This window comes from Erithacus rubecula (assembly GCF_903797595.1).
Source record: "Erithacus rubecula genome assembly, chromosome: Z".
NCBI lineage: Eukaryota > Metazoa > Chordata > Aves > Passeriformes > Muscicapidae > Erithacus > Erithacus rubecula.
The window spans coordinates 1,615,017-1,629,183 of record NC_136661.1 but is presented as its reverse complement, the minus strand read 5'-3'; the positions used below and the strand labels follow the sequence as shown (position 1 = coordinate 1,629,183).

Sequence of the window (14,167 nt, the reverse complement as noted above, 5' to 3'; positions counted from 1 at the left end):
CATGGTGCATTCTGTCTCATTGTCTGGATCATTAATGAAGGTGTTGAAAAGTGGTGGCACTGATGGTAGCCCCTATGCTACCCCTTAAGTGCCTGGCCTTGAACTGACCTTTGAATCACTGGAACTCTTCACACCCAGTATTCTACCAGTTCAAGGGAATTTTGCTGTCCACTTATCTAGCTTGTACCTTATCAATCTGTCTGTAGCATTTTATGGAAGACTATGTCTACTACAATCAAAAAGAAGAGCATGTGGTGCTCACCCTTTATCCACTGAGATAGTAATTTCCTTGGAGCAGGCTGCCAGGCCAGTTGGTCAGAGCATAGGGCTAATAACATCAAGGTTCTGAGTTCAGTCCCTGTACAAGTAATTTACTTAAGAGTTGTACAGGATGATCATTGTGGTCCCTTTCAAACTCAAAATATTCTATAAATCTGTAAATTTTTTTCATTTTATGACTCCCAGTGATCATCTTCTCCATTACATGGTCCATTACCTTCCCAGGGGCTAAGATGTAGTTGACTGCTCTGGTTTCCCAGAACCTTCTTTTTAAACACAGGCCTTCCTAAAGAACCTATATCTGTGCATTGCAGTGCTTCAGTCATGTGAGTTGTTCCACTTGTCTCTGTGATCCCAATGAGTCCAGGAGGTGCAGACAGATCTCTCAATCCTCCTGTTGTCTCCATGCCAATGTGCTGTGTCCATTTGTACAGCAGCTTCAGATAGGCACTCAGCTGTGCTTGTTTCCCTGTGTGTGGAAAATCACCCTGTAAAAGGCCAGCTTCTACGAAGGAGGCAGAGGAGTCCTGCAAAAATCAAATTTGTTTGAGTAAAGGGGGAGAATCTACTAGGTCATATCCCTATGAGTCTATCTTGGGTTTTTGGAAGACACGGCTTCCTTTATCCCACACTCCTGACTGCATGTTGCCCTCCTCCTTTCTCCATTGGCTAAGGTTCTAGGAAGGTACAGCCTTCCTGAATCACCTACTGCATATTCCCTCTGTAAGATGTGTCCCCCCACAGACCCATCATGCATTGTATGGCCATTAAAATTAGCTTTAAGCCCACCCTGTCTGGAGAAGTTAATATTAGTAAGTTTATTAAGCCTGCACATTTTTCCCTGAAGTTCAGCCTGCACTCAGTTCTGCAGCAAACTGGTGTTTCTTGATATTCATGAAGACTCACACACCCATTTCTCCAGAACTTGACTGGTTCTTTCAGACTGAGTTGTTTGTGAAGACATTATCACCCATTTCTCCTATCAACAGATAGACACTTAAGAATCTCCCTCATACTATCAGCACTCCGTTGTTTATGTGCATAAAGTGAATATCCTCCCTGATCATTCCACTGCTCATCACAAGTTTTTTTATGTCCATATCTACCTGTCTGCTTTTGCCTGCCAGTCCAGACCACAGTTCTCTTGTCATCTCATCAGTATCTTTGATCCCTGCCATTCCTAGTTTAAAGCTTCTCTCTGTTATCAAAGTGCTTATTTATGTGTATTTATTTCTATTGCACATTGGTACTGAATAGTGCCTGGTAAGGTTAGCATAATTTCCATGTTGTTCTGTAAAAGTGAAATAAAGGAGGGGTTCCCCATAAAAGTGAAAATAGTGCCTCATTCACTAAAGACAAAAGCAAATTAAAGTACAAGTATGAATAAATGAAGTTTGATTTCTGAAATTTATTGTAATGGAACTGTGACTAAGTTTTTTTACACTTAATAAGCCTTGAATTTAACATAAGCAAACATGTTAATGTGTTCTGACTGTGCTATGGTTCTTGTGTGGCTGCAAGATTTAGTTTCTCCCTCCACAGCATCCCCTTAAGGATATAACTGGAAATCTGGTAAAGTCAACAAAAAAGATTCCCGTTGACCTTAATGCACTTTGTATGCAGACCATTACTCCATGTAATACTACATTCTTGGGTGACAGACATGGATAACTGCATTCATGTTTGCATATAAATTAAATGAACACAAATTAACGTTATTAACAAAATTAATGTAATCTGTGTTTCAACTGCAGTGGAAAGATGTGTTATTTTCTACTATATACACACAGGGAAATTAAGGAAGTGCTTATTGGAAGCCTGTTGTACAGCTGTCATAAAGCACTGGTATATCACTGTGTCTGTATTTCTCCTGCTATTCTTCTGAACAGAATTGAATTAGTACTTATGCAATATATACTGCAGTTGCACTTTCGTACATCAGGATTCTTTAATGTATCTCTGCCCTTGTTAACTTTGGAGCACTACTTTACAATTCATTCAGAACAGCAGGAGTTAAGTCCTAGTAAGCCTGGTTAGCCTGTCCTTAAGTGTTGTCCTTTATTGTTCTGTTAATAGGCTTTCTGAAATGGTGCTTTTTAACAAAATAAAGCTGTCTGGTTGTCATATTGTACATGTAACTTAAGTTCTTATATAATTATTCAGATGTATCTAAACTGAATAATCATTCCATCACAAACCTTAATTAGTGGCATAGGTTTTAAGAAAAAATTTTTGTCAACTTCCCTTAAAATTATTTATTTGTTATTCTGTGCTTTCTCTGGAAGAAGACAGTGAAGTTGGTATTCCTGCCTACCTTTCGTACATTAATCTTTGACTGGATATCTCCAGAAGCATTAGAAAAATGCAATGATAACTCCTGTTAATGATATTTCTAGACACAGAAATGTTACATATCTGTTAGAAGTTACAAAGACAATTATTTGAGGAAGTAAGGAGGAAAATTAGTTGTAGTGCTAAATATTTATTTTAGTATCTCTGTAATACTAGTATAGTATAAGTATTAGTAGTATATACTAGTATAGTATAGTATTAGTATAGTATCTGTGTAATACTAGTGTGAAACGTGCTTGTGAATTAAAAGGGAATTAAGTAGGAAATATATGAACAAGGATTAATAGAATTATCTGTACTTTTAATTTATGTTGCAGAAAATATTCATAGTTTTTATCATTTATAATAAGTGTTACTGTACTTTCATCTTAATTTAGAAAATTCATCATCAGTACAGTAAAATTATCAAGAAAGCTGATCTATCCTATGGTTGCATTACAATACCGTTCCTGTTATTGTCTTTATATGGCTTTTATTGTGTTATATAATATGCACCAAAGTTTTTGCTTGCTTTGTTTAGGGTTGTTGCAGTATGCCATACCTGCAGACAAAAAGTAATTTATCAGTAAACATATTCATGTGTCTAGGGAGTAGATGCATTTCAGAAAAAAAGCTTGCTTCACACATACTCTGCAAGTTCAGGAGAAAGTTGTATCTTTTCCTGATTGTTCTAGGTAAAAATAGCAAACAACAAACTTACAGCTGATATGTTCTAAATATTTTACATCTTGTCACTTACTTCTAAAGAGTTAACTGAATATTGATTAGAAAAAGCTGAAGTAGTGAAAAATTATTATTTTAGACCAGTTAAAGTATTACAGGGAAATAAAAAGGCATTCCATTTTGAAAGTTAACTGTTCTGTAGATATTTCTTAAAAATATATGATAAATATTTTATATATAACTTACAGTGTTTGTAAGGCAATTGACAGAAAAATAAATGAAGATAGGAAGCTCATTATCTACAATAACATTATTTTCATACAATTTTTAATAGAGTTCATTGTTCTTTTTTTTATTTTCTCTTCATTGCTTGTTTTGCACAGGCAGGAGTTAGAGGAGCTACAGAATCTTTACAGACAAAACATCTAAGATGCAACACAGCAGGCTGAGCTGATAAAGCAGCTATCTCAATGCTCTCAAGGCTCTCAATGCTGATACACAAAACCTACTGCAAGACCAAGAATATGCTCACACTGCTAAAACAATGTATCAGAAAGTATGTTATTCTGCTTTATGATCATAGGGTTCATTTTAAAGTCAGTCTGTACAATATCAATGCACAGATTAACAATGCTCTTCACAGTGTTGGGTCTTTTACATCTCTGGCTTTCTATTATTGCCAAAATATAGTTGAGTATCTGAGTTTATTGGCCTAAAGGCATACCAGCATATATGGCTCCTTTCATACATTGAATTGATCAGCCTTAATAATTAAGATTTTGTTGCATATGAAAAAAACCAGGATTGAATTGCCCGGCATATAAATTTCTTTATATAATTTGGTGTCAAGTATGTTTTTCTTCTTCTTCTTCTGGAAGACAGGAGCTTTCAATTACTAAATTCTCCAAATTGATTTTCATAGTTCAGGGGAAGATATTATTTTCACTAAACAAAGTATTTGTGTGAATCACAAAGAATGTAGTGGTTTAAGATACAAAAACCTGCTCTGTAAAAATTAAGTGGAAAAATTGTTGCTATAGCATCTTTTGAAATACTTAACTAGTTCTCAAAGCTGGAACAATATATACATTTGGAGAACGGTTTTATGTTTTTGATGAATGTCAGGGAAAATATTCACCATAATGATCTTTCCCACACGCACTACTCAGTACTTATTTTAGGTTTATGAAATTATGTATGTTTTTCTAAGGAATACAGAAGATATGTTTGCTTCCTTTTTAGAAAGATTAAGAAGGAAGAAGGCAAGCAAGCTCTCACATACTTGCTTTTTGAGGTTGTGTAATGCCAGTGCTTTTTCCCAAAACTTTTTCTTCCCTTAGTCATCTTTCTTAGAGCGTGCAATTTGTAATAAAATTGTGAAGCTAGGCCTGAGTCAAACCAGAATCAGTATTGGGTTTCTAAAGATGTGTTTGTTTAGCATTTTATAGCTCACAGTGCCCTGCACTTTCTTGTCTACTTAACACTGTGCCATGTGATGTGGTTTGCTAAGGTAATTAGAAATTTTGTGGAATACCAGCAAAAAGAGCTGCTGCATATAAAAAGGTGTGGAAAGTACCCAAACACTAGAAAACTCTGCAGTTTGACTGCAGTGATGATAGATATTAAATGATTTCTGCATTGCAGTAGTAGCTCAACCAAGCTACAGGTTGACTTTCTATCAAAGTTGTTCAGGACATGTACTAGGCAGGGACAATTTATTCATCTGGGGCAAGACAGAGTAAATTCTAGAATGAAAAAACATAGGTGTCAGGAGTTGCTGGTTTTTTATTTTCCATTCTCTTGTCAATGCTTCTGAAGGTGTTAAATGGATCATTTGAGTCACTCAGGAAAAAAAAAAAGGAAGGAAGTAAGACATGTCTTCAGTGATGTCTATAAAACCATATTCTTCCAGACAATTTCAACAACAATACAATATGTACAATATGAAATAAAATAAAACTGAATTTTCATGAGACTGTTTTAAAGCATGAAGAAACTCTATTTTATAAAGGTCACTTTGCCTTGCACAGTAGAGATTTTGCCAGTATTTTTTCAGTATGGGAAAGAGTTTGACCTGTCCTATGAAAAATAATTGCTTAAGTACTACGTAAAATTGATGAGTATGTTGATATAGCTGTAGAGTCAAGCCACTTCTAATCTGAGCTTGTTTCAATATTCGGGGTTGCTTCAGAAAGCTGGTTCACTGTTCTTAGTCAGTCTTAGGTGGGACTTAAAGCTTCTGCCTGACTTACCTTATAACAAGAATAGTGTGGTTTAGAAGATAAGCCCTAATTTTTGATAGCTGCCTAATACTCTCGACTTAAAAAAGACTCTAAAATTTGCTCGTTTGGAGATGTTGAATTCAATATTTTTTAACATGGAGCAGTAAGGTCTCTTAAACTTCTTAAACCAGGAAAAACCAGCTCATATCATCTAAAAAATTAGTGTTGTGGAACTGCGAAGTTGTCTTTTTGTAAAATATTTAACCTGAAAAAATATAGAAAAAAAAAAAAGGTGTAAAAAAGGAGTAAATTAAGTTCCTGAAGTCACAGTGGAACAGAGCTAATGTTTGTGGAAAGCTGAGTTAAGAGAACTTTGGAAGAAAAAAGGAATTCATTTATCTTGACAGTCCTATTCTACATTTCTGATCAGAACTGTATATAACAGCCAATTGCAATTGCTTCAAAGTAACCTGGATTTTTCAAATCACAAGATATGCATTCCTGCTGAAGTCACAGGAGGCTTTTGGAAAACTCAGCATCTATAGAAATAATATAAATGAATTTTTTTTTTTGCTTTCATGAGAGAGGCACTAACTAATGCAGACAAATCTGTGTTCTGTTTGTCTTCCCTTCATTAATAATGTGCAGTCTGCAACAGCTAGATAAGGATGTGTCAGCCATTTCATAAATATAGTCACAAAGGAATATTTTCCTACTTCTTCAAATGGCATTGAGCCTATCTGCGTGTACATCCTATGATATATTGTCCCTTACAGCAAGATCAATGACCTCTCTATTAGTGGTCAGATAGGCACTATGTGCTGTAGCTCAGGCTGTATGGTTGGCTCACATATAGAAACATGTTAACAGGTTACCATTGAGGAAAACAGATATCTGTGCTGATGTTAGTGGACATGGATGGAAAAAGTAAAAAATATTTCTGATAAATCTGAGGTCATAAACTTGCTTTGAATTATATGTAGATTTATTGAAGACAACAAATTTTCAAGTCTAGCCATAGTGAGCAGTGTGTAAAGATCTGTCATCTGTTTTATCAAGTTGGGCTGACTTCACATACTTTTTTTCTCTAAGTACAAATTTTGAGCATACTGCATTGTAAAATAACTCCTTTACATTACAGCTTTTATGGAAATAAATTGATGTCTGTTTCATATTGCAGCTGTAGTTCATATTCTCAAGGATAGAGAATATTTTTCTGAAATGTGTAGCATCTGCTTTAGTGGTCCCAAATGCTCTGGGGACTGCATTCCTATGCTGGATTTAATGAGAGTCGATAGATTTGTCCTCACCAACAATTTCAAGGTGGAGAGATTTCAATCAATACTAGGGATAATAAGACAAGAAGAGATTCTGAAGTCCTTTGCCAGCTTATCACAGTTTCATGAAATTTACTATATAGGGTCTTTGTTTTTGTAATACAGTGCTTTTGCTTGATCTGATGCAGCCTTTAGGATCCATATTAATCATACTGATTAAAAGTCTTTCAGTGGAAGGCCTTTTTAGTGGAGTGGAAATACATTGTCATTCAAAGGGAAATGTTAATTTATGTCCTGGAACTCAGATAGTTCTCAGATAGAGAATACTATGAACAGAGGTATCACACATGTCTGTGGATGAAGAAAAGCATCGTGCGGTAGTTAGTCCAATTAGACTATTTAGATTTAGAAATTAGAAAGCACAGTAAGACTTTCCAGTTATGAGACATTGCAGAAATCTGCATCAAGTGCATCAGCAAGCAGACAAAAATAGGAACATGACATACATTTTCAGATTTTAATTTTGTACCTGCATTTGCCATTGCTAGTCCTTCTCATGGTGTCTTGTAGAAGTAGTTTGCCTCCTTTCAAGCCTGAGAAAGGCTTGAATAATAAGGTTGTTTTACACTTCCAGTATTTTTTGTAACTGCAGCAACCTTTAAACATAGTTAAAAGTAAACGTGTTTATGTAAGCAGTATTAAATTCTGAAAATAAATATTAAACCTATATAGATCTGTAAATGTTAATGATAGCGCACATTGCTATTCAAATTAGAATGAAAAGCCTAAGTTTTTTCATACATGATAAGATAGGGGAGAAACTACATGTCCAGTCAAATATGCTGAAGCCCACATAAGTGATAAGTGTATTGTCATTTTCATGTCTGCTTTGGGGAAGTTGTGAGGAACTCAGATCTTCAACAGATTCCCACACTTTAGTTCAATCTCAGATACTGTTTTCTATCGTTGGAAGGTATGTTAATTAAGGTAGCCTTTGTTTCTTGTTTGCCAATCACCAGTACACTTGGTCACATCTAGGAAGTACATTTTGGCATCAGATATGCCTATAGGTTGAAGAAGTCCTGGGTAGACTGAATCTCTTAGGGTGATATTAAATGATGCACTCCCAGGCAATGATTTTCATGGTTGAAAGACCCTGTACAGATATTCTTAGACCACAGTAGTTCCTGTGTGTAATGATGTAGACTGATATCTGCAGAATATTCAAGTTTTTGTCAAGGGAAAAAAGTGAATATAAATAAAGTAAAACTTTTCAAGTTCTTGTAAAAAGCGTGGGTTGTAACATGGATTTCTGCAATGGTGCTGTAATAATTTCCATCATAACTTTACTGTGTCTTAATTCATTACTGACTTTTTAAAATTTATGGCATTACTGTATGCTCAATATTCCTGAATATTTGAATTTCTAAACATCTAAAATATGAAATAATTTATTTTTTGTATAATTCAGCTAAATTACTTATCCTTTCTGACTGCTGAATAATGTTCTTGTGTCATATTAGACTAAATTTATTACAATGTTCTGATTTCTGATATCCTTAATATTGGCTCATTTGTTTTTAAGTATCTTCACCTGTAACAATTTAAGATGTCTGTCAGAAAAAGGACAGCTGTAACACCTTAAGAAGAAATTCTCAAAGTATAGTCAGTCAACAGTTTTTGCAGAGCACTTGAGTGTTGCTTGCTGGTGCTTTTTTTTCTTCCACTATCAAATGTCATCAGATGTTATAAGTAATTATTTTAAATATATTATTTTTTATTTTTATCTTTTAAACTAATTTATTTGGGAAGTTTTATTGGGAATTTAAAAGTTTACTGGGTAGATCTCATGTTCGATTTCCATTCAAGTGAAGTATAACCATTTATATACATATAGTCAAGATTCCACTGTTTTCTACTGTGAAATTTGCTAGTTCTGAGATAAATCATATACAATATTTTTGGTTTTCTTTTGGATATTCTATGCAATGTTCTGTCTCTAGTCCTCTGATCTCCATTTCACACCCTGTTTCTATATGCCTGACTTTATTAATGGTTGGCCTGTTTCATCATGCTATGCCACTCTGAATATTTTGGAATGTGCTTACTGCAATGTGGTTAAATATGGTGTCTCTTCTAAAACTGGGTCAGAAATGAGCATTAAACCCAAAATAATTCAATGTAAAAATCAAGCATTTCTTTGATCTACAAAACAGAAGAAGAAAAGATGAGGTGCCAAATGGCAATTTGCAAGCTGTTTTGGTTACCTGTGTTGTTTTCTGACATCTAATTTTCATTTTTAAATTTGCTGATGTTAAATTCCTTTAAAAAATAATCTGAATATTATCAACTACTATTGAATAGTAAATTTGTGTTGTTTTAGAAAGTGTATATGCTATAGTTTAAAAAGATGAATAGTGTGAATATGGTTTTTACACGTAGGCTTAGCTAGTTGTATACTTGAATATGTTTTTTATTAGCACTGTTTTCAAAGCAGGAAAGGTTGGAAAAGTTTATGCAAGTCAAAAGACATGCTATTTGTCTTGTCCTGACAAATGCTGACTACCAAAAAACCCCATTAGCTACATTAGGGGATGTGGCTGCCAACTAGGAAAAAGCATAATATTTTTGATGTTCTCCATTCATCTTACTAGGATGTTACCTTTCAGATACTATAATTATAACCACTTAAGTACTGCTAGTCATAAAACCAGCAAATTGTCATACCAGTATGATCTAGCTAATGAGCTTATATAGTTATAGCTGGGAGTAACTGTGTCTTGATGTTCCATTCATTTGAAGGACATTATATGGTTTTGATAAATTAACTCTTTATTTTCCTGTGAGATACTTATTTACATAAAAAATTGGCTAATCTTGAACTTGTACTTCTAGAGATGATGTAAACATTCTTAAATATAAATATAAAAGAACGATTCAGTAGGCACAAAAATTTCAGTGCAAGTGTTTAATGACTTGGACTCATTGGAAATATTGATCTATCTGGACTTTGAATTAATTTTGCCTGAGAGACAAGAGAGATCTCTTAAAATCTTAAATTTGTCTGAGAGATATCTGATGCAACTTGGAAAAAGTCAAGAAGTATTTAATTTTTTCCTATGTGGATTTTGACAGCCCATGGGAGTAGAAAATGATTGGAAGAACGAAAGGCATGATTATTGTTTGAAATTTCTCACAAAATGTTAGATAATTTCCCAATCTAGAAGTTGTGATTATTTTTCAAGTTCTTTAACTCCTCTCCTATGTGGTATAAACAAATGAAAGGGAGAAAGAATTGTATCATTTAAATAAAAGTGACAACACAAGGAACATAATGAAATCTCATTCTTGTGTTCTGCTGTAACAAATATCCCAAATTTTGTTAGCATGCACTCTTGCTGTGGTTGAAAGGCTGGAGTATACCTTTTGGAAATGTATCATAATGCTCATTTTTGACTGGAGTTTGATTACAGCCAAATTTCCTATCACCACCTTTACTATCCAATGTAAAATTTCAGAAAGGCAATGATTATTACATTGGTTGCCCGTGTGGGGTTTCTGGAGGGGATAAAAGCAGTGATTACCTTCTCTGGACCTGTTAGATAACCAGAATTCTGGTAATTTGTGAAATTCTAAAGTCAAGCGTGATTAAGGGAAACCTTCAAACTCATCCCGCTGTCTCTTGGCTGCAACATCAGAATACAATGGATCTGGAATAGAAGCTTGGTTAAAAAGTCACCAGAACAGTGTCAACACCTGATAGTTTTCCTATGATGATTTTTAGCAGTCCTTTCTAAGAAGAGAAGTTGATTTAAGTGCAATTTTATTTCTGCTATGAAATACTGATTTCTTGAGCGTGTTCAGATTAGAACATCTTTCAGCCTTTCTGGAAGTTCAGCCTATGGGACATGCTAGCAGTCTGTTGACACTGTAATGAGTCATTAGAAGTGTGTTCTTCAGATACTGAGTAGCTAGGAGTATAATACATCCATGTTGCATGTGTTAGAAAGACTCTTTCCTAGGTTTGAACTTTTCTTACTGTTCAGATTATATTGACTCAAGCTAAAATGAATTTTTTACTGCTGACTTTGTTAGCAAGAATATTTCTGTTTTCTTCCATTAAAGTATTTTTTAAAATACTCTATTCTTGATCTAGCTAATGTGGCACTTGTTTTGGTGTGAACAAACTTTTGTTTCATTTTATTTGGCTATTCTGGTAATGTGTGTGATGAAAAATTTCAACCTGTTTTACAGAAAGTTTATGTTTACATCTTAACACGGGTGCATTTAGTTGTTCAGCTAGTATAACAGAACTATTATCTATGTCAATAATAAATATATAAATATATTTTGTGAATTAAAGCAGTCATTTCTGTTTTGACTTCTTCTTTCTATGTGTTTGCAGACACCTAAGAAAGTGTCACCGAAAATGTGTCTCTTGATGAAAGAACAGTAATTAATAATCATGTAAAAGTTTCCATTTGTAACTGCAGGATTTGACAGGTATGTGCGTTCTGCCTACTACAGAATTCACTTGCACTTATATTGTAGTACCATAGTTTCTCATTATGAAGTTTTTAAAATTAGCCAGAATAGAAAATACCAGTAAAACAATGGAAGTACATAGATTGCACATATAAGTAACTTAAGAATATTAGACAAGAAAAAATATTTTTAAACTAAAATAAAAAGTTAGATCCATATGAGAAATAAGTAAAGAAAGTATTTCAAGACTGCACCCATTGTTGCCGTGCAAAAATCCATCAAGATGTATTTTCAGGGTATAACTTACTGAGTTTTAACATTAGTTTTTCAGTTATTTCAGTTTATTAGACCTATATAATAGTCTCTTTAAAATACTGGTTTTGACTGAAAAATAAATGCTAAAAGAACTTAGCTTGACAGGGTATCTCTAGTTTATTTTGTCAGTTCTAGATTTAGTCCTATGTATTTACTATTGTACTGTGAATATTTGAAGTTCATGCTTGAGCTGAATTTTCTGTCTTGGTAATAATACAGCACTAATAAAAAAGGCAGATATCACATTGCAAGTGTGGTGCTATAAATTCCATTTTACAATTCTTGATCATTTCAGTTGCTAAAACATATTCCTAACAAAGTACTTTTTGCATTACAATTATTTGGGTTTTACTGTTAGGGAACTTATTAATTTAATTTATATACAATGAAAATTTCTCAATTTTGCCGCCTCTCTGGGTCAAAACTTGACAGAACTGTCTTCCAGTTTTTAGAAATAATCAGTTCATTTAAAAAGTAATTTAAAATTATCAAAAAGATGTCAAAATATATTTTTAAAAGCAACTAACAAATACTGTAGTAAAAAGATATTTGTAGTGGACAAAATGTAATGAAATCATAATGGATATTATTGCTATGTAACATTGAAGCACACTGAGGAAAGCAAAAGATTTATCACTGTTTGCTTGAAGCTCAGGGTTTGGAGAAAGTAATATGAAACTGAAATTGACCAATTTACATGACACAACACACTGAGTAAATAATTAGTATTTAATGACGGAAAATAGTATAACGTTTTTCAAATGGTTGTATTCCCTAACTGCAAACTATCTGTTGTTTTGAGATTATTACCCTTATAATAAGGACAGGTATAAATTATAGCTTGCAAAGTTGTACTTTGTCCATGCTCAAATCTGTGATAGAAAAGTAACAGTATTTTTTACTGAAAAAAAATCTTGCTGTAAATTTTTGAAGTACATAGGTAAGTATAATTTTGACTTTAAATTTTCAACTCATGGGATTTTCAATATTAATGATGTAATTTTAATTTTGTTATTTTTAAAATCAAATTAATTATGGTAGCTTACAGCTAAGCACTTTAAAAAAGACTAGTACAAGACTGATTGTTTCTCAGTCAGAGAAGCAGTAATAATTTTTTACTTTCCAAGTATGTTTTCTTATACTAATGTCTTGTGAACCTATAATTACAATATTTTGTATGCATGTCCTTTAAACAAGATGCAAAGGGGAAAATAAAGATATTTTTTAAAGTATAATTGTTTTTCTAAAATCTGTGAAGTCTTTGAGCGGCACACGTACTGAGGTGATACACATGCAAAGGACTATCTTCTGAGTGGGTCTTGGCCTCAGAAAAGCTATGTGGTCTAATGAAGTCTGTGAAGTCATTGTTGCTGTTGAGATCACAGTATTTGATCATGATAAGATGCAATTTCAGTTATATCTGGGTTTGTTTTACTATGACAGTTTGAAACTTCACCTGCAGTGTTGTATGTGTGCCAGGATGCAGGCATGTGTTGTCTATAAAACAAGGAACAGTGATTTTGTTTTTGAAATTACTTTTTAAAAAAGGAAAGAAATGCAGTGTACTTTAGGAAGTAGTATAAGTTTTGAAAAGTAATCTGTATCCTATTCTAGAATGCTAAAAAGGCAGGAAAAGAAAAAAGGAAGCCGTTTTGAAGAATAATTTACTTCTCTTTTACTTTAGCTTGACATTACATTCATCTGTTCTCAATGTACTAGAATCAAAAGGATCAAGATACTTCATGAAAATGTGGGGTTTATAATGCAAAGAGAACTCAACTTTAACTACTCTATAGTGGCACTATTCATGCTGCTATAATAAAACTTAAGAACGTTTCGTGATTTTTTTTTCCCTACAATTATTCAAAATTACATTACCCTTACTGAAAACTGAATGGCTTTTAGTGGATTAATTAAACTGTAGCTGGTTTGCCATCTGGGTGCTGCTTGTTTAGCTGCTTTCTCATAGAAAGATTTTTCACTGAATAAAGAATATTTTTTTTTGTTAGAAGACAGCTGCCAGACAATTTTTAAAATAGAAATTAAATATAGACTATTAATTGTTATCAGGCTAAATTTTGGCTTATGAAGAAAAAACTACTTGGGCATTTCTTTCCAATTTTCAATTTATTTTCATTCGTCCCCACACACATCCATACCCCCCTAATTCCACATTGCAAAATGCACAGGCTCTTAAAATATAAAATCTGTTTATAAATGTACGAGAAAATAATTATATTTTACAGCAAGATCACCCATGACATTATGTTGGAGTCCAGGGTATAGGCTAGATGCAGAAAAGAAAAAAAAAAGGGAAGGGGGGAATTAAGTAAATCTGATTTTTATGGCTCAAGTGGTTTCATTAAATTAGAGTGCTGTGTACTACTGTTCATTAATGAACTTGTGCCATATGCTTTAACTGTTCTGGTCAATAGCTGATAAAGAAAGGATTGTGTTTAAAAAAAAATGGATAAAAATATCTTTGTGATGGGCTTTTATCAAAGGACTTACTTTGAATTCAGTAACTACTACTGAGGCAATATGGCTCGCAATTTGCGACCCAAAGGTAGTCAT

The 14,167-nt window shown here is 33.5% G+C and overlaps 1 protein-coding gene across 1 annotated transcript in view; it reads left to right on the top strand.

Annotated features, from left to right (window-relative positions):
• CNTLN (centlein) overlaps positions 1-14,167 on the top strand; it is a 186,975-nt gene that overhangs the window by 56,575 nt on the left and 116,233 nt on the right. Inside the window, 3 exon segments of the mRNA XM_079330391.1 lie at positions 3,678-3,720; positions 3,724-3,774; positions 3,776-3,850. Of these exon segments, the coding sequence (XP_079186517.1) occupies positions 3,678-3,720; positions 3,724-3,774; positions 3,776-3,850 (169 nt within the window).